The sequence below is a fragment of the Symsagittifera roscoffensis genome, chromosome 5, assembly GCF_963678635.1.
Source record: "Symsagittifera roscoffensis chromosome 5, txSymRosc1.1, whole genome shotgun sequence".
Lineage (NCBI taxonomy): Eukaryota > Metazoa > Xenacoelomorpha > Acoela > Convolutidae > Symsagittifera > Symsagittifera roscoffensis.
In genome coordinates this window covers 65,033,987-65,061,726 of record NC_087066.1, presented here as the reverse complement: position 1 = coordinate 65,061,726, position 27,740 = coordinate 65,033,987, and the positions used below count along the sequence as shown (strand labels likewise).

The window sequence follows — 27,740 nt, the reverse complement described above, 5'->3', positions numbered from 1 at the left end:
AGAATGGCCAGATTTGCAAAAAATGAGTTAAAATGATTTTTAAAATATGAACTTTAATTTACGCTCAGACGAACGAACGGACAAAAACGAATGGTAAAGGCATCGTTTTAAGAAACAAGAAAACGAGACAGCTCAGTTAAGGTTAGAGCCCCGAATATTCTGACCCCGTTTAAATTGTCTCAATATATTTTGAATGAATACATAAGAATTTCCTAATAAATATGCAAAATGATAATAAAAGCTGCATCATAAACTATTATTTTGATTGCCACAAGTCTTTGAAAATTGCCAAAAAAACTCCGATTATGCATACTGATGACTTTTTTTAAAAAAGACATTTTATAACTAAAACGCTTCGCGTGTGAAACAACTCTTACGTTTTTGACCGGTTGTGAAAGTGACCTCAGCATATTGCGCGATGTTCCTTTGGCCCTCAGTGATTGAATTCTCCGCGTATACCCTCGCCAGGTGCTGAGTCATGGGTCGTAGATCAAAAAGAGTATACTCATACTCGTCAAACTGATTTTTGTAATCGGCTGTTCGGAATCTGAACCCAAACACGAGGCAATAAGAACAGAATAATGAAATTAGACTATTTATCATCGAGCCATCCATAAATGGTCAACATATCAAGATACTACACCAGCGGCTATAAAATCAAGACTCAATATAAAAAATGGCCTATAGGAGTTTGAAGGCATTACAAAAATTTCATTATTTCACCAAAACTTCAAAATCAGTTAAATCTCTCATTAAAAAAAACTGGTTTTAAAAACCTTTGATAAATTTCAATATATTATGAAGTTTCAATACATTATTCCCACTAAATAAAATGAAATCAGGCTTTCGTGAAATTTATGATTGCTACATAGTGAACATTATGAGCCTGGTAACTTCAAATTGTTCTAACCTTTCGCCAGTGCATAAATCGCATTGAACAACAAAGAACATGGCATGTTCTTGCATTCCCATGCGATTGAACGAGGAGTCTCTCCACTTGAGAACGACGTCATTATTCACCACTTCCGCTTCAAGGTTGCTGAAAACAAATTTGTTCATCAAATAGCTGATCAAGTAGCACAGAAGATTCTGTGCAAACAGGGGGCGGATCTAGGATTTTCTCGAGGGGGGGGGGGGGGGGGGGGGTGCGGATTTTCAGAAGTTTTTTAGGTCGACTAAATTGATTTGCTGAGCTCTCCCAAAGCACTACAAAGACCCTGTTTTGGCCAAAAAAAATTCTGCGCCGCAGGCAAAATTTTGGAAAAAAACAGGCCAAAAAGGCGTTTTAGGCACTTTTTGGAAATTTTTCAGCAAAAAATCGCGTTTGTTTTTTCGGCGCGCGCTCCCCCCCCCCCCCCCCCCCGCCTTACTTTAAGTGTATATTGGCGCCAAAGGCGCCTTTAGAATAATTTTAGGGTCCGTCAGCCAAAAATGGATATCTCAAAATAGTCCCTGCGTTCAAAGTTAGTGTTGAGAACAATCGTTAAGCAACAATATTTTTTTCTGGACACCCAGACATCAGTTTTTCCCGATTTCATCGGATGTTTATTTGTAATATCTGATTTTGCGTCAAAAAAGTCATAGTCTCTTCGCATTTTGTCATCTGAGCAAAAATGAAACAGTCCCGAATCCAAAAACCCTCCACACTTTTGGCATTCGCAAGAAAAATGTACTGTGCTAATTTACCCAAAGTTTATTTTTTCGTCCGATTTGGATTTAAAATGTCAGAAATGTTTAACGTAGTTTTATTTCATATCGTTAATTAGCAATCATGATTTTGCCCAATTGCTCGAACCCTGCGCACCCTTGCCATGCAAAATTTAGATTCTACTTACCCAGGTCCTAAGGGCGGTCTAAGACACATCGTCTCAACAGAAGCGTTGATGGCCCTGTAGTATCCATCAGCACATCTGCAAGAGTCCGAGCCCTCCCTTGTCGCATGGGAGTTCCGAGGGCATTTCGCACAGACATAGTTGCCGTGGTCTGCCTTATACATGCCAATCGGACAAGCTGAAACAAATACATATTCCATTCAAATGACTTCAAAAAACTTTTTGCATAAACTGAAGTTTTTGAAAAATCCAAAATTAGATTTCTGACAAAGTTTTGAAAAATTCCACTTTTTTACAATAACAAACAAGAAAGTCATTGGTGGGTAAAGCAATGAAAAAACATTGCAGTTCTTTTATTTCACCATTTTCGGTTCCATCTTTTTCTTGATTTTGTTGAGTCACAGAAAATTATTTTCTTATAAAGGTTCACTTCTAGGAAATTTTGAACTAAATTATCAACTTTTCTAATCGCTCATATTTTTTATTCTCGGAAACTATTTATTTGTTTAGCAAACGCTTCTGTCGCGACAAATTTCATGGTTTTTGTTTATTACGCCATGGCTAATTTGCCAAATCAACCTCGAAAATAATCTTGTTGCGCCTCGGGTAAGGAAAACATTGGACCTATTTAACAGACCAGACCGCCTTGGAGATAGAGACTCGATTACATAGTTAGGGTGGTATACAAATTTTCAGCCCGAAGTCATTTCCCCAAAATATTCATATCACCAAAAAATTTGGTTTTTGGTCTGTTCCACGTCATATTGAGATATCGAAACGCTGTACAGCCGGAAGAAAATGAAATTATTCAGAAGAAAAGATAGAATTTATTTAACAAATGAGGACAAACAAAACTCTAGAAAATGGATCATGGATCAGACAAACCTGTCAATAGACCCAGGGCCATAAAACTGTCATGTGTAGCTATTTACGCCATTTATCACATATCAATGCTGTATACATAATAACACCAGAATCTAATCAGCTTCGCCCAGTGGCTGATTCAGCTGAGTTCGTGGTCGGGCGAATCAAATTTGCACAAAAAGACAAAATTGCCCCCTTCCCGCCCCCTGATGTTATGATATTATTAAATGACCCACCCACTAGAATTAGAACTGATTTCAGTTGAGCTTCGTGTTTTAAGCAAACAGTTGAATTGAATTAACAGCACCGTCTTTAACCTTTAAGTTAAAACTTGAAGAATGAGAATACTGTATACGTGCTGCTGCGGAGCAAAAGTGCCTAGGATGCATGACTGATGGTTTATTAATTTAGCCATTCTAACTGGATCTAGTTATAGCGATAGCCCTTTACCCAGTAATAGTTAACCTTTGCCAACATTTAATAAACGCAATGGCAGCCATATAAGGGTCCAAAATACTTTAAAAATCTAGCTCAAAATTAATTTCAGTCAAGTTCAATGCACATTAATGGGTTAACAGCATGGAGTTCAAAGTTACAATCGAAATTGTCAAATTTGAACAAGTGGAAAAGTGCTTTTGAGAAAGAATGGGATGACCCTTAAAGAAACTTTTCCAGTTAAGGTCCTCTAGCCAATCCAATCAAATAGAAACTGCATTTAGTCACTGGCACAAAGGCACGTTTTTTCAAAGCAAGCATAGGACATTAAATCGAAAGATCAATTGCAACATTAGAAGATAAAATTGATTTCAGAATTCCAAACCGACAAAAATAGTCGGCAAACTGTTAGCTTTGAAAGTATCATCGACTATTGTGGCCTCTTTTTTTACACAATTTCTTAAAAATAGAAATAAAAATTTCGAAAAAAGCAAATGTCTTTTTTTGTTCTCATTATTAGATGAATTATTTGCAACTTATTATCATGCTTCAGACTCTAAATAATAATAAAACCTTCTGCTGTTGGAATTTAACTTCTAAAATTGTCCCCGCATTAAAAATGTGGAAATATCAGGTCCGAAAATCTGTCGGAACCAAAAGGGCGAAAAAGATTGATAAACGATAAGCAGTAAAAAGGAACTTAGGAAATATGGATAAGGCTGAGTTGAGATTAGAATAGGGTTGAGTAACGTATGGGCAAATGGAGTTGGCAATGGACTATCTCTAGAGACGGGGGTGTTAAGTTCCAACTTATCGATCACTTAACACTCGTTCTGTCACTTGGCCTGTCTCTCAGAAAAGATATCGTTAAAGCTACATCGCATTATCAACTTTGAATATTTTTAGCCTTTTCTTTCAATTTTTAATTTGGAGTCCTAATGACATCTGAGCATTACATTTACATCCATAGTTTACATAGGTGAGGCTTGATAATCAAAAAATGTCCAACAAACCCTTTTATCTATTGAACCTCAGAATAAATTAAATATCAGGTGCATTTTTGAACAAAATCCACTGCAAAAATTTAAAATTCATGAGAAATTTTGCTAAATATGAGACGCAAAACTAATTGCAGATTTCGATCTAGACTCATGCAAGACTGATGGACCTAGTAATTTAAACTAAACGGATATTTTCCCAGCAGGAAAAAGGATGTATTAGGGATTTAAGTAGGGCACAAATTTATTCACCATTATGACTACATCAATATGAGCACATTTCAATCAATTATCAGGAGAATGTACTTGTATTCTGTCTGCGTGTGCGGGCTACAAACTAAGATTGGTCACTGAACCATGTTGAAAGCTAGTTGCAATTCTCTACTTTTTCCCAATTAATTTGGGCAAAATAACAAAAAGAGGAGGCGACTTTTAATCAACTCGACCCGCTGCTTTCCATTCATACAAAATGTCTTTTTAATCGAATGCCACTTCAATTTAACTTTCACCTCAGCAATTCGACACCAACTTGAATGAACAAAGCAGGAACAGACAGCAGATCAGAGACATGAATTTTTTTTAAGTAAGAGAAGTCTGCCTTAAAATTAGTTTCAGACAAATTCAAAAGTTGACAAGCCTAAATGATAAAACATTAGGGTAAATACGGAACTCCAATGAATTTCCAAGCACTGAACAACACTGATCCTATCCGGAAGCGAAGGCCTGAATGTTCTGACTGCCCTTTAATATCTAAGTAGTTTTTCGTTGGATTTTTCAAAAACTATTTTTTAGATTTTTGAAATTATTCCCCCACACTTTATGTAAGTATAAAATGACAAATTATGCATCAAGTAGATCAAACAGCTTGCTTCAATTCAATTTGAATCATAGCTGAGCCGATTAATTCTCCGCTTACGAGTTGAGTTATAGAACGAAACAGATCGCGCTTTCTCCCCAAATTGGTAATTTTCAAACCCCGCAACTTTGCAAATGTTCGCAGGTGGAACATTTTTTTTTAATTTTGAGCTTAGGGCATCAATATTTTACAGACTGCATAGAAAAATTTAGACAAAAATTGCAGGTCGAAAAATCAAGAAACTCAATACTCATCAATTTCTGAGTTAAACATGGTAGATTTTGTTTCAAATCGAAAACAAAATTTTTTTAGCATCATTGAGGCACCAACAAATCAGCAAAAATCTGAAAAAAAAACTTATTTTAAGAGAGAAATGTGGCAGGAACAAAGTTTCAAGCTAACCTGAGCAACTTCTCGTTTGATCGGTAGGTTCGAATCCAGCGTCGCAGGAACACTTGGGAGGGAGCATGCTGGACTCCCAAGTAGCCATCTTACAATTGGCCGTGTCCATTCCGGAGTTCGAACTGGCATGTTCGACGCAACTCAGAGCAGAAACAATCATGTCTTCCTTAGCATAGAAGGTCTTGGGGTAATTAGCTAGTTTGAGAACACTCGCTTGACAGACGTACGTTACCAATTGCAGAACTATAATCTTCGTGCATGATCCTTTGTCCTGAAAGAAGAAAACGGTCAGTTTTTTTCTGGTATCAACTAAAATCAAGCGCTCAAATCTCGATACCGACTAACAGTAATAAAGAGCGGCAACGATCTCAACAAGATCGCTCGTATCAAATTTCGACATCCCTTAAAGGTTTCTGGAATAGTTTTTGATAAAATCTATTTTTAAAATTTGAAAATTGATGGAATTTGGAAAATTGCTCTTTTTTAAAATCTTCAACCCACACGTTTTGTGAAAATAAAGTGATACATCAACCGGCGTAATAATAAGTCCAAATAATTTGTCTCAAAACAATGTGGAACAATTTCTGAGCCGGATTGAATCCCTGCTGAAGCGTTCGTAGCATCAAAATAAATCGCGCGTTAAATATCTCAATTTGGCATTTTCAAACCCTCGCAACTTCCCGAAAAATGATCATTGGCGAAATATATATTCTCTAATTGGAGCTCACGACGTCAATACCTTTCAGATGCTATAAAAAACTCTGTTCAAATCTGGATAGTTAAGAAGTCGATATTTGTCTAAAGGTAAAAAAAAGCTACACCGAGCACAAACATTTCCTGTTTGCTTCTCACGTCACAGCAAAAAAGACAAATACCAAAATCGACGATTCTCAAAGTTCGATTGTTATTTTTGAAAAAAAAAGAAGAGGCAAACGATTGCTCTGCTGCCGTTACATTTGGCGCGGGGAAATAAGAGCAAAGCGCTATAACTATTCTCGACTGTCCTTTAAGATTAATTTAATGAAAGTATTGTGCCAACGTTCGAAGAAAAGGACAAAAAAACTGTACTTGGGTGATTTTTTTTCACCAGACAAATTTCGAAATTTAAACAAGCCATTTTCGGCGGGATGATTTAATATCATCTTAAAGCTGTAGAGCTCAAAATCAAAAATATATTTCACATGTGACTATTAAATTTACTGGTGCCAATTAGTAATTATCGATGCGCGGATATTTCGTTTTAATGAAACGTAAGCGTCTCATTAAATCATTCCAAATTGAATCTGATAGCACGCGCCGTCTCTGTGGTGCGCATTTCGAGGATGTACCAGTGCTCCCAAGCGGGTTTGCTAAACATTATCCTAGCTGCGCTTTGAGCCTACGTAAATTGCTCGTTCAATACTATGAAGACTTTATCTATGATGCTGAAAGGGTATTATTAATTACTATCTAGCAGTCAAAACTTTTCTGACTAAAAATCAAGCTAACTGGTCATATTATTTCATTATACGACTCAAATTTTAAAACTTAGTATTTGATATTGACAATCAAAATTTATAATTTATCAAAAAGATTGTTAATGATAAACGAGCAGTCTTGTTCATCTTATAAATTACTTCATGTTTTTCTGATAAACGAGCAGTCTTGTTCATATTATAAGTTACATAAAAACAAAATTTGAAAACTCTGGACAAAGATAAACCGACTGAAAAAAAATTCTTTTCAATTTATAATGACTCGATTCTAACCCGAAAAGCAATGTAGACCCCTTTTCGACCACGCACGTCAATGACAAACTCTCTTTCAACAGGTCCATACTCCTTCGATCCATTGGTTGCTATGTTGAGCACTTTTCCCGTGTCTTGGTACTCGTTATCGCGAATAACCTCAGACAAGGGCCTCGGCATTGTGTCTTCTTTGTCGACAAACCGGGTCATTATTTGCACGCTGTTGGAGCACTCACTAGTAGCACTTTTCACTTTGCAATCGCTTTGCAAAAACCTAAAACGTAAAACAACCACCGTTTCCAAAAATATCATCTACAAATGTAACCGACATTGCACTAAAATTATTAAACTTTTAATTTTGAGCAAACAAAAATATTATCGGGTACACTTTACAAACTGAGTGCAAAAAAAACAACAAGAAAATTGAGCCAGCTTGCCCATTTTTTCAAGCAACAATCGTGTTGGCTAGTTCTTCAGCACATAATCTCGGAGTTGGGATGGGCTAAATAGACGAATGAAAGTAATGATTGAAACAGTCACCTCGAATTAACCGACTATCATCAGAATTATTCCTCAAGGGAACAACAAGGTAATCACATTGTACTGAACAGGAAATCAGGGGTGGGTCAAATTCCATTGGTTATTACTCTATAAATCGACTAGTCAACGAGACGACCAAAAACTAAAACGTCTTCTTCGGCTTTTCGCAAGGAAAGCAAACAAAAAAGATCTTTAAATAAAACACTGCAAATTTTTCCGTCCATCCAAGCGTTTTGAGAAAAATTCTACGAGCGATCGAACAGCAATTTGTGATGAGTACAATTTCGGTTACATGAAAATCGGTTTAATTAGCCCACAGGGCTGTTTCCAACAGCTGATCCAATATAACCCTCATTCCGGGCAGATCGACTGACCTAATGAGTCACTCTGGCTCAGGTAATCTGTCAGGGCAATTATTAACTACATGGGAAAATTTTAGAAGGCGTGGGGTTCAAGTTGTTTGAAAATGAATAAAAAACACTAATTCATCAACATCATTTTTGACTGCAACAACAGGAGTAATTCGAAGAACTGATTAATCATTTCCTGTGTCATGTCACACATTATGTCATTGAATATGACCGCGGCTCTTTCTCAAAAAATCATAACAGTGTGACTGTTTAATAATTGAAATACAAAAAATTTTTGTTTAAAAAACCCGCCTCTTGTTTCTTACAAATGGCGTTGAAAATTAATAAAAAATTGATTTTTCTACTTTTTTGAAGAGCATCTTTTTGCACTGTGAAAACAAAAAGGCTCTTTTAAATTATCGAAATAATTGCAAAGAAAAATGAATGAGATGAAATGAACTCAAAAAGAAGTTGTATATTTGTATTCATCTTTTCTTTTCTTGTGAAAAAATGTAATACATAATTTAAACACTTCACTTGCTGAAATTTCTGCAACTAATCGCTTAGGCAGCTGCCAAGAAAATTGAAGTTTCAAGCAGGTAAACTTCGCACTTTTTACTTGAAAGAACCTCAGTTTAAGCAGCATTAATTTTGAAAATATCGCAAATAAAAATTGATTAGAAAGTTTTAATCGCCAGCTGCTTTGAATCGAGATCAAATCATTGATTTCATAGCAAGCAAGTCATTACTTTGAAAAAAAAAACGAAAAAATGTCAATTTTAGCATGACGCAAAGTCTAAAACAAACTTTGCATCGTAACTTTTGAAGGTTTTTAGTACCGTGCTTCAAAGAATGGAGTCATACGTCAAATTAATTCCATGGAGCTATATCTAAGACAATTTACACCATAAACAACAGTTACCTGAATTTCTATATGATAAACGGGAACATTAAGCCAAGTCGATTGTACTTAACAATAAAAGTTCCATTGAAAAAAAAACATGAAAAATTAGATCAAACCCTGATGAATATTAGCCAGGTAAAACAACCATGATGGAGAACTTTAACAAGGATATCGATGGAGATATTCCGTATAACTTGAGGGGTTTACTTCTGTAAGTTTGCGACTTACAGAATTTTGAGAGTTATTTGTTCGAGTTGCGATACGTCAATATAACTCGATTCCAAGAGGTTGTCAGCTCCTTCCAACAAACTATCGCAAACTTCATAGAACGGGCCTCTCGTTGCTGTCGCCTTGTTAAACTGCCACTAAAACACAACATCACTGTTCAAACTTCTCTACCAAGACACTTCAACCATCTATTCCACAAAACGAAAAAAAAGTAAAACGAATTTTTTGTAGGCCACCAATTTCAGCACAAAAGAATATTCGTAAGATATCTTCGTCGATCAATGGTTTAGACTAAAGAGTCTGTTTTTTTTATTCTGAACATTTTCTGAAAATCTTTCGTAAAAATTTCGCAGCAAATTTTACTACACACAACAGTAATAGTAATGCTCCGTAATTTTAACTTTTCGAACTTCCAAAAACAAATTACGGAGCTTTATTACTAAAAAAAACTGAAAAAATGAATTTAAAGGTGTTTTTTGAAAGAACGTGTAACCGGTATGCTACGAAATGAATTTTCTATCGTAAAGATGAACAGTTAATCTCAATCGATTTCCCATTAAGTCTGTAAAAACATTCAGTTGCAGATACGCTAAGTTCTCTTTATGGACTACTGCGCCTTAGATGGTCAGGTGATGCAACACTAGAGCCTGGAGTTTATTATAACCTCTGTTGTTATTAACCAGCTGCGTCAATTTCGATCACACCACGCTGCAAATATAAACATGACTCCCATCATCCCCACGCAAAAAATATTTCTGTAAAAAACAATTGAAAATTTTCTCTTATACTGTTCATAATAGAAGCAGGCAGCTCTGCAGTCGAGCACTGCAGTAGCTTAAAACGCTTAAAACTTAATTGAGATAATATTAAAAATTGATTTCTTGTTTAGCTTTCTCTAATACCGTGCTTGCTATGTTTCGAAATAGTTAGGTTCATCAAATTGGTCTACCCCATTGCGAGTTTTCCCTGTAACTCCATAGGCCCGGAAGTTCCAGCGTGGAGGCAGTTCTTTAGTGTCCAGTATAAACTCTGAAACAACAGTATTAGATAACCTTAAAACCCTGTTTCGAGTCCAACAATTTAAAAATTCAACTTATATAGATGCATAAATTTCAATTCGTAATGTAAAATTTCGATTTCTATTTAAAATTGTATATCTAGGTGTAATAGTTTAATAATAATAAAAAATTTGACATAATAGGGAAACATGGCAACAAAAACTATGGGGTACAGGAAAATTTTTAAGGGGAAAAACTCCATTTTATGTTAAATCTTTCAAATTTTATAAAGCATTTGAGTGCTCACTTGTATCTCTTCACTCATTTTCAATGAATTAACGGTCATAAAACAATGCTGAGCAATTGGGCTGAAAACTTGATTGAGGGGTTTACTTCCATGAAAAGGCAGAGCATTTGAGACTTTTCAGCCTGTCACAGTCAACTTGAATCACGTCCTGAAGATTTTTTCCACTCATTTTCAGTGCACTTATTATACCCTCCCATTTTGTAATAATAAATTAATTCTAAATTGAATGAAAAAAACGGCGATTTTAATGATGACCAGAACAGGGTAGGATTTTTCGTGAAATTTATTTTTAAAGTTTTCAGAATTAATCTGCGTAAAATTGACTTTTAAATGTCTTTTGCCTCATTAAAATGTAAATTTAAATGTCAAAAATCAACCCACTCAAAAAAACGTGCATTTTAATTTTGCATTGTATTTTTGGACCTTTTTCTATTTTAATTTTCCTTTTTCCGCAAATTTCAATTACTGAGGTGGTTATTGAACTGGGAGTTGCGAAAATAATTTATTTGGGACAGTTAGTGGCGATAAATTGCGCTATCTATTATTGGAAAAGTTACTGCACGCTGGCAATCTAAGCAATAAATTAGAAATAGGCTAAGCTGAAAGACAGATTAGATCCAATTTTGTGGCCCCCAAAAAATCGCACCCGCAGTCATAAAGCAATGAAAGGTGACCATGCATTCTAAAATAGGCAGATTAACCCCTTTTTGTTGATTTTGAGGTTAATTCTGCTTTAATTGCATTTTCTGGTTGAACCATTTAAAAACAGTAAAATATTAACCGAACTTAACAGTTTGAACGGAATTTAATAGTTTTCTGAATAATTAATGAATATCTTAAAATAGTCAAAACATATTTTTTGCTGATTTTATTTGAAATTGTTCTTTGTTTCAGAAGCAGTTAATTAATTGGGCGTGGTTGTCCCGCCCTAATACTAAAATAAGAGATCGAATTTAATCAAAACAACCTGAAATCATTTACTTTAAAAATCAGCGCGGTACATATTTGTCATTTTTACAGCTAACTTCAATTGAATTTTATAGTCTTGCAGCAGAAAAAAAGACACTTAGATAGTATCGATGCTATATAAATGCTAAGATCATGTGCAAATGCTGCTCGATACTGAAGTTTTTAATTAATCAAAATATTTTCCGCTTTCGAGCAAAAAACTAAGATGCCATGAATTAAAATTTCATCTATTTAGGATCAACAATTCGATATGACAAAAATTTTTGTTATTGATTTCATGAATCATTGAAATTTCATATTTAGTTGAGCTAAAATTTTTAAGCAAATGTCTTTAAGCATTTTTAAGCAGATAATTCAGGAAACTTCTAGAAACTGCTTCATAATTATGCATCATCATCTATCATCTATTTCCATTTAAATACTGTTGATGCGTAACTTCAATTTTCGTCTCGCGGCAGTATGTATGTATGGCTTGTCTATGTCTATCCATAGTTAAAGCAACCTCTCATCAATAAAGCTTTCATAGCTTGTGATGTTTGTGTTGTGCAACACTAATTCTGTTTTGCTTGCAAAAGTAAATATTTTGACACCCATCAAAGCAAATTTAGAGCCATGGGAAAGGAAAGGGGGCCTAATGTGTAAACATATCTATGTTTCAACTTTTCATTAGGATGGAACTCCTGTGATGGATATTATGCAATTGTGGTTATTTCAAATAAATATCTTCCATTCAGATAACTCTGTACAGAACTGTAAAGAAAAATTCGAACTGTCTGTATTCCCCCTCCCTCTTCAAAAAAAAAGTTTATCGCCCACCTCTTATATATCATGAAAAACTCCTCATAACTCAATTATGAGTATTTAGATACATCAATTGCTCATGCATTCACGAAAGTTGAACTGATATTAAACCTACCATTCTGGGGGAAAGAACTGATTAAAAACTCCAAGATCTTCCCTAACTTCCAAAATTATCGTAATTCACATTGAAACTGGTCATTTTCTTATTTACAAACCCTATATTGAGAGTTAGAACGAATTTGTATTTCTGAGGTTCAGAACTTTGAAGTGTAACCGAAATTTTTTGCGAAAAGAATAAAGTTCGATTTTGATACATTTTCTTATTGACTTCAATCGATGTTGAAAAGAATTTTAAATCGTTTCAGCTGCAATGTTTGGCCAATTTTCGCAACAATAAGCGACCTCTTTGACATCATATTCACGTTGTAAGGACTTGTTTGCGCAGGCAGATTTAGTCAACGCCTCCGAACAAGAGCTGCGTTAATTGAATATTAAAGAGTATGAACAAGTCATAAAATATGGAAGACGGGAGCATATATGTCTCAATTGGCCGTTCATTTTCTGATGATATCGGTGTTTGATTTGCATGTTGAATGGTTTTTGTTAATTTGAGAGGCTGGAATGACCACATTTAGATGTGACATTTACGTATTGTATTGTTCTCGGAGATTTCTGATATTTTTGACTCTTTAGTCCAAATTGTACAAAAACTCCGTTAAATGAATAGTTACTCAAACTATATACGCGAATTATCATACATCGCTTATGAAAATTGATATGAAGCCGAATCTTCGTGTCATTTCGGTTAAGCACAATGCATGTTTTAGGAAGCGCAATGATAACAAGAGGCGCTTCTGTACAGGTACAAGAGAATGGTCCGATCTCTGACACCGCTGCAAGAGATCCGTAAGACATTGAAATTTTTTGCTTTTATTCAGACCACGGAAAGGGGAGAACTTTGTATGCGGGTGTTTTAGTTTTTTATCTTAAACATTAATAATTCAAATCATTCAGATTCTAAATTCTAACGTTCAATTTGTCCTTTTCTATTAATTTTCAAGAACAAAGGCATTAGGGTCAGCGTCGTGAGTGCCTGCAGTTGATCATATGAAGAGTTGCCTGTTGCATTTGATCTATAATTTACTGTAAATAGTTTGATTCCAAAATTATTATGAGGCTTGTGATTCTGCTAGAAATCAATTTGTAATTCATTTTTGTTCTGACAACTGTAACTGGGGAGGAACTTTGTCTTCGGGTGCGTTTTAGTTTTTTTCCCACTCAAAAATACTTACCACAAAGAATCATCGGAATGGGTCGAGTGATAGATAATTAAAAAGCACTTTCAGTCCTGATTCAAAATTTCAAAGACGTTTTCTCATTGTCGAGAAGAATCGGTTTAAAATTTTTGATTTTTAGTCACATTTCGAGCAACTAAAGCGAGCGCGCAGTTTTATAATAGGTTTCAACTAGTCGGCTTATAATTCAATTTAAATTAAATCTCTTTTCGAGTCTCTTTTAACGCCATCTTGGGAATAAATTTTTTATAAACAATATCAAGAAAATGTGCAAAATGTTAGAAAAAATTCAAGTGCAATTTTCGGGTTTTTTAAATATACTCTTTGACTTTTTGTAATTTTCTATTAATTTTTGAGGAAGCTAATTTCTAGATTTTCTTTCAGATCACCTCATCACACGACGAAGAAAGAAAGATGAAATTAAAAACAAGAATAGTGCAAGCAGCACAGAAAGATCTGACCACTATAAGCAAACTAAAAAAAAGAGCTTCTGCTTTTTTTGATTTGCTTCGTTTTTTGTTTGTGGTGTGACGAGAGGATCTGAACGAAAGACTCAGTAGTCAAAAAAATTAGTAAATTTGACAACAAATTTTCTCATCGAACAAATGAAAAAATATATAAGAAACAAAAAAAAACGAAAAAGAGATGCTAGAAGAAATTCGAAAACTAACGTTACTGGAGTAAGCTTCAACTTTCACGGCTTATTTCGATTTATAAGATTACTATGGGGGTTGCGAAAGTAGACGACAAGCAAATTAAACGGAGGTACTTAAAAGGAAATTAGACGATTTTGCAAAACTGCAATTGTGAGAAAATAGACGAAAGTGATCAAAATTGTTTGCAGACAAATTGCGTGAGAAAAATAAAAATGTTTGCAGACAACAGTTAAATTTCAGTGGACAAAAATTTTACAAGGCAATCATGCATAATTTTTTCAATTCAGAACTCTCCTGTAATATTCTGATTTGACATTTTATGTTCATTTAAACTAATTGTTTTGACAGGTATTGACATTTTATGTTCTTTTTGTATTTCTGAAACTTGATTCTTAAGAAAAAATTTTGTTGGCCCTTTCCTTTTCATAGCTTTTTCGTAGTGTGAAAAATGCCAGATCTGTGAAAAATAAATTTCGTCTAATTTGATTATCGTCTAACTTCCTAGGCCCCGATTACTATAATAAGCCTGTTCGCTTGCTTTAATTGCTCAAAATTAGACTGAGAATCAAAAACTTCTAAGTTTTTCTCGAAACTGAGAGAAATTTTTGAAATTTTAGATGCCGTTTAAATCACTACTGAGAGAGCTTTCAACCCGGGTCGAGTTGCTCACTTTATGTTTCGACCGTACGGACCGAAAACCGACTCGACCAAAACTCGGTATGCTTCGACCGTGCTCGACCTAAATTTCGTATGTTTCGACCGTGCTTGACCGAAAAAAACGTGCTCGACCCAAGCAAGATATGATTCGACCGTGCTGGACCAAAGAGGTATGTTGAAGAGGTTTTGACCGTGCTCGAGGTATCTTTCGACTGTGTCGAGGTATGCTTTGACCGTACTCGACCGAACTTTTATATTTTTCGACCGTGCTTCGACCGTATGTTTCGAATTTGTGCTCGACCCAAACCCCTATCTCGACTAATCTTTTTCGGTCGATCACTGTCATGTGCTCGCCTTTGAGTTTCGAAACATAAAGTGAGTACCTGGACCCGGAAATGATATGTCAATTGATCCAGTTAGATGAATGTTTTTCGTACCTAATTCTGCTTGGAAAACAAAAAAAGCTGAAGAACCCTCGAAGACAAAGTTCCTACCCATTTATTTTCATTGGAAGGAAAGACTGATTTTTTTATTGCACTACCTATTTTAAACGTGCGGATTTAGGTTTAAAAAAAGTTGCTTTTTTGTCTTTTGCTAAGAGTTGTGGCGGTGGAGCGTGAACGAGTGTTTGTCGTATTTAGTTTCGAAGTTCACCTGTATGTGCAGCTATCTTCATGCTAAAAACATTTGGATGTCCGAGTAAGCGGCTTTAAGGGTACATGGTCTGATGGGGTCGGTCGATTAATGAGGACAAAGAGTTTAGTAAAGACAAAGACTAAAGAATTTAACTTTATATGCAGTTTTTGCGCAATTTTGGCTTGCAGATTTTTCTCTTCTTTGCCTTATTTTGACGATACTTGCAGAAGATCCAATTTACGTGTCAAAAATGAAACTCCCAATTTAAAGAGCCCTACTTTTTGTAAAACAAAAAACTCGAAAACTGGGTAGTGTAAGATTTGAACTTTCTCGGACTTTTTTTGAGGGTCTAATAAAACTGTGATTTAATCGAAAAGTGTCGCTTTTTTAGCTCACAGCTTCTGAAGCAAAGCACAGAATTTACGATAAATCATGTCTTGAAGATTGACTTTGCTCACCGGCTTCTGAAGTGACGCCACTGAATCCGAACAGGCTAAAAATGAGAGCACTCAGGCTCAGGGTTGCAGCAGCTGTTAATGGTATACTCATTTCTCTGACTGGATATTTGAGTGAAGAGTTCAGTTCTCTGATTTAAAAGGACTATCGAAACTGATATCGATTGTGGGTTTTTTATAAAAACCCTTCAATTGCATCAAGTAGCTATATTTTGATTTGAGTTAAAACTTTAAGACCCAAACTATGCTCTAAACATGACAATTCGATCCCATGGAAATAATGACTTTAAGTAAGTAAATAAGAACAAGGATTTAATTTGGATTCAAGAAACTAGTTTCTCTAAAAAAACAATACTTTTGTAGTTTATCAAATTAAGCTTTCTAAATTGCAATGAATTTTTATGTGCAAGAAAAACGTCTACGATTTTTTTGTAACGAATATCGAACAAACAATAAAAGTATTTTGTTTTGAGGAAATACTTTTTAAGTTTTGAGTTAAATAATGACTGGTGAAGTTTTTTTGTGAAAATGAGCAGCAATTGTTTTCTTTTCTCGCTCTTAATTCTTCACTCTCTCTGTTTCTCTCGCAGCTCAACTGTCAATCAACACGCTCGTTGATATCCACACGCTGAATTCTGATTGGCTGAAATTCGCTTAAATTCACTTGCTATCTTTTCTATTTTCTACAGCTCAGATTTGAAGATTATCTTAACTTACGGATTCACGGATTCCTATCGCTAACATTAAGACAGGACGGAAATGACAACCAACGCAATAGTGCAACCGGATCTTGTTAACTATCCCCCTATGGATCAAATTAACACCCTCCCCCTCCCCCACAAATAGACCAAGTTAACACCCTCACCCAGCGTTGAATTTAAATTAAATTTGCTGCGCACTGTAAAACGCTCTATTCTGATCAGTTGAATGTTCGAACTCAAACCAAATTTCCTCCCCTTGGGGGTTGAGGGGGGGGGGAGTCGGAGGAAGATTTTAACTTGGTCCCATCCGTTTTGGCCCTATTATCCTTATTATTTTCTTAAAGCGCTTGATGCATAGACTAATTTTGAGTGAGAAGCGCGCGCTCGAAAAACCTAATTTTTGGGTCGAAATAATCGAAACATTGTTTTGAGCTACATCTGTATTCATCTCAAAATCTGTATTCATCTCAAAATCTGTATTCAAAATCTGCAAAACCTGTATTGATCTCTAAATCTGACAATTGTAGATCAAGTATTTCGACCCGTTTTCTCAAAAGTCTGCATGCTGTCTCGAAGCTTTGGAGAGCTGAAAAAATCAAAATGGTGGAACTAAAACAAAAACAAGGCGTATAAATATTTTAGAAAAAAACACTTAACCACCAAAAAAATTTTACAACCACCCACGTGGTACCAAAGTGAAAATTATTTCTGATTGTTTTGTGCTCTGCTCAATATCTCTATAAGCCATAGTCAAGATGCTCTGAAAACGCTGTTTTTCTTCATTTTGGAAATGTTTGTCGCGCTCAACTTTCACAGTTAAGGGTACAAGCAAAAAGTACAACCCAACAATGCTCGAAACGAAAACTTGAACTTTTTTCGCAGAAATATGGGATGAACCGTACAATTTCTCCCACAAATTCGGCTTGGAGAGATTAAACACTGGTTTTTCAGAATTTATTTCTGAGGGCAAAAAATATCTAATTATTCAAATAAATTAACCCTAGAAAACCTAATAAAATAAGTTTAGGTGTTTAACAGGGTTAAATAGCTATTCTACACCAGCAGATTAAGGGGGGGGGGGGGGTTGTTAACTTCTCAGAAGGGACTTAGCATAGTGATAAGGCATTCACTGTGAAATCATCATATCGTGTATTCGATCCAATGCCATGGCAATGATACTAAGTGAGGACAAGCTCTCACTTGACTGACCTTTAGCTACAGGTCTACCACAAGCTGACCAATTTCGGCTGCTGTAGTGGTACCACGTGGAAGTTCTAGACGCAAAAAAACTGAGTTGAGTTGCAAAAAAAAAGAGCTTCGCTCAAGAAAATATCAGAGTCTGGAATGTGGGGAGATAATAAAAATGGACTATCTTCGACAGGACTGTTGAAGCCTACTGCTGGCTCCTCTGCAAATCGAGAAGGAAACAGATTATTTCATATTATATCTAAGGCTCTTGATGCATATACTAGTTCTGAGTGAAAAGCGCGCGATCAAAAGAATTAACTTTTTGGTCGAAATAATCAAAAAACATTCTTTTGAGCGATTCACCTCAAAATCTGACAATTGTAGATCAAGTAATTTGACCTGTTTCTTGAAAAATTTGCCTGTTTGAAACTTGGGAGAGCTGAAAAAATCAAAATTCTGGGCCTGAAACAAAAACAAGTTCGTGTCAGGAGTTTAAAAAAAAACACTTAACCATCTCAAAAAATTTTTTCATCTACCCACGTGGTGCCAAAGTCTAACTTTTGTCTTAAATTTTTTGCTCCGCTCAATATCTCCAAAAACCTTAGCCACGATCTTCTGACTACGCTGTTTTTATTTATTTTAGAAATGTTTATCGCGTTCATTTTTCACAGCTAAGGGTACAAGCAGAAAGTACAACCCAACAGTGCTCGAAATGAGAACTTGATTTTTTTTTCGCAAAAATATGGGATGAATCGTACAATTTCTACCACATATTTGATTTGGGGAGAGAAAGCGCCAATTTTTCAGACATGAACTTTGGGGGCAAAAAAAATCGAATTATTCAAAGACATTAACCGAAACAAAATTATAAAACTAAGTTTAGGTTATGAACTGTATTATTTTGCTATTCTACACCAACAGATTTAGGAGGGGTAGGATGTTAATTTGGTCCCATCTATTTTGGCCAGTTATCTTAATTTTTTTCTGAGGAGGCACCTAGCATAGTGGTTGGGCGTTCACTTTGAAATCGTCAGATCGTGTATTCGATCCCATGCCATGCAAGGCTAGTATGTCAGGGCAAGCTCTCGCTTGACTTCTAGCTTCAGATCTTTCACAACCTGACCTATTTCGGCTGCAATTATAGTACCAGGTGAAATTTCCAGACACAGGAAAAACTGCATTGAATAAAGAAAAAGAGCTTCGCTCAACAAATTATCACAGTGTGGAATGTGGGGAGAGAATACAAATAGACTATCCTCAACAGAACTGTTAAGGCCTTTTTTTAGCTCCTTTGCAAATTGCAAGGAAAACAGTAATATTATGTTTTATATTTAAAACGTTTGATGTATAGACCATTTTTGAGTGAGAAGCGCATGATCAAAAGATCTAATTTTTTGGTTGAAGTTTTCGAAAAAAAACAAGTCTTTTGAGCTATTCACCTCAAAATCTGACAATTGTTGATCAAAAAGAATGACTTTGTTTTCTACAATTTCTGCCTGCTGTCTTGAAGCGTTGGAGCGCTGGGAAAATCAAAATTACAAAAACAAAAACAAGGTCGCGTAAAGACTCGAAAAAAAAACATTAAACCCTCTATAAAATTTCTACATCCACCCACGTGATGCAAAAGTGGCAATTATTTCTTATTAACTTTTGCTCTGCTCAATATCCTAAAGATCTTAGTCACCATGTTCTGACTACGCAATTTTTCTCATTTTGAAAAAAAAATTGTCGCGTTCAATTTTCTCAGTTAAGGGTACTGGCAGAAAATACAACCCAACAGTGCTCGAAACGAGATCCTGAACTTTTATATCGCAGAAATATGGGATGAATCGTACAACTTTTCCACAATTTTAGTTTGGGGAGATAAAACACAAGTTTTCAGAGTTTAACTGTGAGCGGAAAAAATAAACTAATCATTCAAAAAATTTACCCGAAGCAAATTTATTAAATTAAGCTTAGGTTTTTAACAGTGTTAAAGAGGTAAATTACACCAGAATATTTAGAGAGGGGGGATTTTAACGTGATCTCATCTGTTTTGGCTAATTATTCTTAATATTTTTGGAGGCCACTAGCATAGGGTTAAAGCCTTCACTTTCAAATCGTCTGATCGTTATTCGACCCCATGCCATGGCTCTGATAGCATGAGAGGACGAGCTCTAACTTGACTTCTAGCGTCAAGACTACCACAACCTGACCAATTTCGGCTACATTAGTGCTACCAAGTGAAACATCAAGAAGGAAAAAAAACCTGCGTTGAACCACAAAAAAAGCTTCGCCCAACAAAATATCACGGTCTGGAATGTGGGGAGATAATAAAAATGGACTAGTCTCGACAGGACTGTTAAGGACTACTGATAGTTCCTCTGCAAGTCGTAGGAAACACATTATTGGATTTTTATAGTGAAGATGCTTGATGAATAGACTAACTTCGAGTGAGAGGCGCGCGCTCGAAAGACCTAATTCTTCGGTCGAAAGAATTGGAAAACAATCTTTTGAGCTGTTTACCTCAAAATCTGACAATTGTAGATCAAGTAGTTTGACCTGTTTTCTCAAAAGTTGCCTGCTGTTTTAAAGCTGCGGAGAGCTGGGAAAATTAAAATGGTGGACCAAAAACAAAAATCTTTTCGAAAAAAAAACACTTAACCGTCTTTAAAAAGTTCTGCAACCATCCACGTGTATTTTTTTTCTAATTGATTTTTGCTCTGCTCAATATCTGTATACACCATAGCCTTGATGTTCTGAGTACGCGGTTTATCTTCATTTCGGAAAAATTTGTCGCGTTCAAATTTGACAGTTGAGGGTACTAGCAGAAGGTACAAGCCAACAGTGGTCGAAACTAAAAATGACCTTTTTTTGCAGAAATATGGGATGAACTGCACAATTTTTCTCACAAATTCAATTTAGGGAAATAAACACCGATTTTTCATAATTCAATTTTGAGCGCAAAAATTAATAATCTAATTTATCAAATAAATTAATCGAAACAAAATTATAAGTATAAGGAAGGTTAGGTTATTAACAGTGTTAATTGACTTATTTACACCAGCGGATTTAGGCGTATTTGGGGGGCGCAAATGCCAATATTTGGGGAACACGCGCCGAAAAAATGCGTTTCTTAGGTCATAATTTTCCAGCGCTTTTCCTCCCTTTTCTTTGAAAATTCTCTTGCGGCGCAGAATTTTCGGTCAAAAAATAGAATCTTTATAGTGATTTGCTATTGATTTAGAATATCAAATCGGTCGACATAAAAAAAAATTGACAAAAAAGTTGACAAAATCGACCTAGATCCGCCCCTATAAATCTAAATGAAAATTTTTCTGAAACAAGGTAACCTGCGCGCTTCTCGCATCTGAGAAAAGTGAAAACAAAAATCAAATTTATTGGGTTTTGTGTTTTAACAAGTTATCAGTATAAGCGAATTCCAGGTCGCGAAAAAGGTTTAACGTTCGATTGTAACCCATTTTTCATCAATTTTGCAATCCATTTAAAATCAAATAATTTTTTTTTCTTTTTTACTTTGAATTAGCGCCGTATAAAATTTTGGACGAATTTTTGAGTTTATCTAATGATAAAATCGGTAATTTATTTTGCCCTGGGGGTACGGCCTGCTCGACTTCTTAATCTACACTTACTCAAATTGCAAAACGTTTCAAACACTAACCTTTCCCCTCCCAACAATTGCTCCTTTGTCCCCTAAAAAACAACCCCCCGCCGTCCAACTGAGGAGCTTCAATCTTCCCCTCCACAAAAATTATTTTTGAAAAAAAAATAGGTTAAAAATGCCATTTTTGGGCACTTCGTGGAAAGTTGACTAAAAAACTAAAATTTTTAGCCCACGGTTTTCTCTCAAAATTACTATATACATTCATAAATACAAAAAATTCATGCAAATGTCAACCACCTCCAATTTTCAACCACCCCCCTCCCCCAATAGCTTCTAAATGAATTAAAAATTGATTGAAAAAAATTGAGTAATATAAAATGAGAAACAAGCATCAAAGTTGGGCAGAAAAAATATTGAAATTGAGCCACTGGTAATCAAATTCAGTTTGTAATGTGCAGATAGTTTCGTGTGCGTTGAAATTTGCATGCTTACTCGCATCTCAAAAATTTAGAAACAAAATAGATTATAATTACGTTTCTTTGTTTTTTATACAAAATTGATAAATAACTAATTAAAATTGATTTGAAATGAATTTTATTGCTTCAATAATTAATAGCAGTGAAGTTATATTTTTAATTGATTATTTTATACTTTATATACACTAGATTTCCGAAAAACTTTTAGGCATGGAACTCCGGTGCAAGTGTTTATTATGATTATTTTATGCTTTATGAAAGTTCATTAGCTTTCAAAATTGAGACATGGCAAAGTGTAATATATGCAGTAGGTCACATAGGAGGGGGGTTACAGTTGTTATGAAGTTTGCCATAATTTCCTACATCAGTAGACTACTTTTGATGCTTACGATAGCTCAGAAACCTTCTTGTTTGGCTTAAATATTTGATAAATTTTTTACCAGATAGAAATTCTCTATTTAATTTGATCGCTTAGAAAAAATATTTTGACTGAAAGGAGGATGTAAATAAACAATGGCATTTGTTTCCGACAAACTTTGACTACCTCAAAGAAATCTTGTTTGAAGTCAAGTGTGGTTTCATATTAAAGTTTAATCTCGATTCAGTTTCCAAATTCAAAAAATAAATAGAAAAAAAAACTTTCAGAAAATAATTTTTTTTTCTGTTTTTATCTTATTTTTTTTTGCAAAATGACTGTTTTTTTTTCTCTTAAAAAAACAACCTAAGCGCTAAGCGAAGCCCTTAGAGTTTGTTTTGTTTTTACTACAATAAAATTTTTTCAGTTTAAATTACCAATTTTCATTTAACAAACGTCAATCGCTTGCTTACAGAAGTTTGGCTAAACTCAAAAGCTTCAAACAAAATTCTTACGACCTTAGGACATTTTATAGAAAGTTTTCAATTTTGTTTGAATCACGGCTGAAAAAAAAAAGTTAATCGAACATATCACTCCAATGATACCAATGATCATTCGTGATACCTAATTTTGCGTGGAAAACAAAAACACTAAAATACACCCGAAGACAAAATCTGTTACAAATTTCAATGATTTGAAGAAAAATATGGAAGAAAAACTAGATTTAAATTGAAATAATCCAAAAACACAAAATTTGGAATAAGTGTTGATGGGTGTTTTTTAGGACTAGTTTTTGAAGCAAATATCATCTACTCAATTCATCATTAAGTCCATTACTTCTAGATTTTGCAATCCTCACATCTACCATAATCATATGATAGGAGCCGTAAATCTTAAAAGAAGTTGATTGATTGCCAATACAACCCATGCAAAGTCTTTTTAAACAGAATTAAGAATGCTGTGACATCAGGGCCGAATAATCCGAATGCTCTCTAACCAGGATCACAAGTTATTATCACAAGCGCTAATCAATTGAGCCAAAAAACGAATCTTGAATATTTTTGAATTTGTTAAAAGTACATCCCCCACAAGTTTCGTGAAGTATCAGGTGATAAACTTTGCGCGTGGTCGGGTATCAGTTAAAGCAAACTACATGCTTCAGTTCAACTTGCAAGGAATCAAGTTGCCGCCTATGCTATAACGGAACGAAATGTATCGCTTGTTAATTATCCAAGTTTTAATCATAGTCGTCGAAATAGTCGCAAACTCAAACCTTGAGAACTTTGTGGAAAAAGATCACAATTGAAATATCTTGTTACATTGCGGCTCCAGATATCAAAAACTTTCAGATAATTTAAAAACAATTCCGTCAAAAAATGTTCAATTAAAGCCTTAAAAACTAACTACAAAAAATCAGCTGAAGCATAAATAGTCATCAATTTCTTCAAAACTCTGTTTAAATACTTTTGCTCTGTGACTTCGAATACTTTTGTTCAGTGATTATTGCCAGCATTACACTCTATAGCCATTATGCACTTGAAATCAACATTCTTTTGTGCTGGAATTTGTGGTAGGTTGCTTGTGCTAGATTTAAATAATACGAGCTTGAGAATTTTCAAAATCAACTCCCCAAGTGGACTTTTAAGCCTGTTTACTGAAATTTAAAGTTTTAACAAACTTATTGGACAACGTCTTTAATTTTCCACTGACCTTGACATAGTAAAATAACATCGAATTGCAAAATTGCGTTGAATTGTCAGAAATCAATGCAACCAATTTATGCCTAATTTCATTGCAACAATTTCAAAAAATTTTCATTCAACAACGATTTGCCATGCAATTTTCTGAAAAAAATATATGAAACGCAGACAAAAGGCAAAGGAGAAACTTCAAAGAGCTATTACAAATTACTTCAAACTTGAAGGTCAAATTATTTCTACAACTTAAAACATCATTTTATTAAATATGTTAAAAATTGCAGCGTTGAAAGAACAATGCTATTGTTTTTAACAAAATTATTGGATTACGTCTCAAATTTTTGAAGTAATTTTGACCTTCGAGCTGAAATTAAATCAAAGCATTTCTTTGAAGGCTTGCACTTACCTTTTTGTCGGTGTTTCACGTTCTTTTGATGTGCTCTGAAAAATTCCACGGCAGTCTGTTGTTGAATAAAACTGTGTTTCGTTTGAGGATTTTATTTTATTCAAAAACTAGAAGTCTGCAAAGGTACAATCAGTTGAAAACAAGCAAAAAGGCTACTGAAAAAGTTGAAAAACTATTTCATCTCCGATTGTTTTTTGTTAAGTTCCGGGGCTTTGAAAAATGCCTGTTCAGCCATGCTCTGGATTCATTTACTAGTTCACGCACATGTGGAGAATTTTTGAATGATATTGAGAAATCAACGCAAATTAATTAGACGTGGCGAAGTATCCTACACTGCAAAATGGTTCCAAATTGAATTGAGGCAACCTAATTGGTCATATTAGTTCCATCTCAAATTATTAGATTTGATGTTTGATAATGTTAAAAATCTCTGGTTTTTTCAATGTTTTTAAAACAAAAGTTTCTATTCCGAGTACTTGGAACCCTCAAGTTTTGCTGTGATATACGAACGAGCAGATCAGTCTTGCTATAAAAATAACAAAACTAAGACTGAACGTCAAAATCAGACAGGCGGCAACTGGTCCCACTTTAAACAACTGCAACCAAAATCTAACCGGTGTTAACTTTGAACTGCGTATCAAACTTCATGAAATTTAATATATATTTTTTACTATATTAATTTATTTGGCTTTTTCTCTCTTCGATCAAGTCAAGCACTTTTGGTAACTCGGTGTATAAATGGTAGAGTAAAGGTTGAGCAACAGCTGGGTACTACACCATCGTCGGAGTTAGCATTAAGTAAAAAAAAATCTTAAGTTATAGCCTGCCTCATTGATTGCATCTCTGATCTGCGCTGTCTCCCATTTAGCTAGGATCAGGTCTTTTTGCTCCTTTGCTAATGGTTAAAAGATCCGACAAACTTATCAAAAAATTTATTATGGGAAGAAAACTCACTACGTAGCTTTGACAATTCACCAACAGGTTTATTAGAAGGTATAAAAATGCACAACCTTGAGAAAATTTATAGTTCGAAAACATTATTCCCGCCTTCGGCAGAAAACCCAAGTGACTTAAAATCAGATACCCCCAAATATGAACAAATTATGCTTACTTTACGAAAGTCACTGGATGCATGCAAAAGATAATTTCATCCGAAAATACGGACCCCTCGGACCCCCGTGGCCAAGTGATAACGGTTCTCGGAAGTTTAAGTTCTCTTAGAACTCAATAATTAGCTGCGGAAGTGGGGCTCTTTTTAGTGTATTTTAGACCTAGTTGAGGGGGCTTAAGTTTAGACCCCAGACCCAGTGGACCCCTACTTCCGTTTTTAGGCCATTACCAATTAGTCCTCACCTATACTTCCGGAACATATTTCTGGGGCCTCGATTCCCCTATACCAGAATCAAAGAATATACGCAAAAATGAGCGAAGGCAAATTAGTTTTATGGCGGCAGTAAACAAAAGATACCCCCACAAAAAAAAACTCCTGATAGATCCCCTCGACAACTTTTTCCGGTGTTAACAAACATTTCCCGGGAAAATTGAAAAGAACTTTAACATTGGAATAAATTGGTAAGGACTAATCGGGCATGGCTCAAACTTGGTAGAAGCAATCCCATGGGAGAATAACTTGTAGGCGGTAGGCGGCGAACTTAACTCGGTGTATAAATGGCAGAGTAAGGATTGAGCAACAGCTAGGTACTACACCATCGTCGGAATTGGCATCAAGTAAATAAAAATCAGAAGTTTTTGACTGCCTTATTGATTGCATCTCTGATCTGCGCGGTCTCCCATTCAGCTAGGACCCGGTCTTTTATCGCTTCTTTGCTAATGTATTGAAGATAGAAAAGATACGACAAACTTATCAGAAAACTTACTGTGGGAAGAAAACTCACTACGCAGCTTTAACAATTAACCAACAAGTTTAATAGAAGGTATAAAAATGTACAAGCTCAAAAAATATTGTAGTTCGAAAACATTATTCTCGTCTATGACCGAAAAGCCAAATGAACTAAAATCAGATACCCCCCAAATAGGAACTCAGTAGGCTTACTTTACGAAGGTCATAGGATGTATACAAGAGATAATTTGATCCGAAAATACGGACCCCTCGGACCCCCGTGGCCAAGTGATAATGGTTCTCGGAAGTGCAAGTCCTATTAGAACTCCAAGCCTAGCAGCGGAAATGGGGCTTTTTTAGTGTGTTGTAGACCTAAATCAGAGGGGCTTAAGCTTTAGACCCCAGACTCACTAGACCCCTACATTCATTTTCAGTCCTTTGCTAATTAGTCCCCACCCCGACTTCCGGAACCCATTTCTAGGGCCTCAATTCTCTCAGAAACAAAAAATATACGCAAAAAAGAGCGAGATTCGTTTATGGAAAAATACTTATCATATAACTTTCATATATGGAAAAATGCTTATCATAGAGATTTCATACAGTTTTCTGTACGTATGGAATAGTATGAAAGTTTATGATAAGAAGTTTTTCAAAAAATGGAAATTATATGATAAGATGCTTTGGCCAACCCGGGTTTATTGTAAAAGCAGTGGATTATTCAGCTCATCACGGGCCTTGTAAAGTAAATTTGTCATACTGATTGCGACCATCACGACTCAAAATGGGCCACTACTAATTTGGATGAACTTGTACTGTCTTTCTTGACATCCACCACTTGCTGCAGTCCGCCTTCCACAGAACTATTTATTGGACTTTCCTGGATTTTTGGACTCAGTTTTGACTAACCTCTGTTAATTTCAACTTCGATTTACTTTGAAAGAACGATTTCCATCGTGCCTTCGTCAGCCGCATCTATTGAGTTTCAAAAGGGCATATCAATTGCCAATAGTACTTCAGGGGAGCTATCCAGAACCATAATAGCTGCACGAATTGCTCTTTGGTCTCTCGGCCTGTCCTTTGCACTGCATCTTCCTCCGTTGTTTGGAGTGCAGCCTCTTTTCTATCCCTTAGTTTGAGCCCATGACTCAGCAGCTTGCTCTGTTTGGTCAACATTAGCTTTAAATCCCGAGTCGTTCATAATCTAAGATGATTGATATATCAGATTTCTTCAACAGTTTAGCGGAAAACAAAGTAGCCGTATGATGGTCTCACAATTTTATCTCAGATAAGCAGTCTCTCCGTTAACAGCGTGTGGCACGGTTCTAACTTTTTACCTTTAACGAGATTTCCGATAGAACAGGTATCTTTTTTACTTTGGCCTCTAGTACTGAAGAATGACGTTGAGATCCTCCCAATTGCGATGGTCCACCGTGAGGCTCACTCACTGTTACTCGCTGTCCACGGATGATGAACGCTATCCAAGACTTGCATATTGGATTCTTGAGCGCGTAGTCCTGCATTGCTTCGGCGCTGAACATCTTCTTGTTTTAAGAATTGTTTCTT

General features: G+C 35.4%; 3 protein-coding genes across 4 annotated transcripts in view; 1 reads left to right on the top strand and 2 right to left on the bottom strand.

Annotated features, from left to right (window-relative positions):
- The window catches only part of LOC134846339 (ephrin type-B receptor 2-like), a 36,530-nt gene extending 20,001 nt beyond the window's left edge, over positions 1–16,529 (bottom strand). For both annotated transcript variants that reach the window (XM_063863646.1, XM_063863647.1), the window contains exons 1-8: positions 15,914–16,529; positions 10,086–10,165; positions 9,137–9,273; positions 7,136–7,388; positions 5,388–5,658; positions 1,836–2,010; positions 911–1,039; positions 378–547 (exon numbers count right to left, since the gene is read on the bottom strand). In XM_063863646.1, coding sequence (XP_063719716.1) covers positions 378–547; positions 911–1,039; positions 1,836–2,010; positions 5,388–5,658; positions 7,136–7,388; positions 9,137–9,273; positions 10,086–10,165; positions 15,914–16,004 — 1,306 coding nt within the window. In that variant the 5' untranslated portion in view covers positions 16,005–16,529. The remainder of the gene's footprint in view (positions 1–377; positions 548–910; positions 1,040–1,835; positions 2,011–5,387; positions 5,659–7,135; positions 7,389–9,136; positions 9,274–10,085; positions 10,166–15,913) is intronic.
- The window catches only part of LOC134846914 (dihydropteridine reductase-like), a 168,092-nt gene that overhangs the window by 83,735 nt on the left and 56,617 nt on the right, over positions 1–27,740 (top strand). The window lies entirely within an intron of this gene.
- LOC134846912 (prelamin-A/C-like) overlaps positions 1–27,740 on the bottom strand; it is a 401,765-nt gene that overhangs the window by 340,545 nt on the left and 33,480 nt on the right. The gene's annotated exons all lie outside the window — the stretch shown is intronic.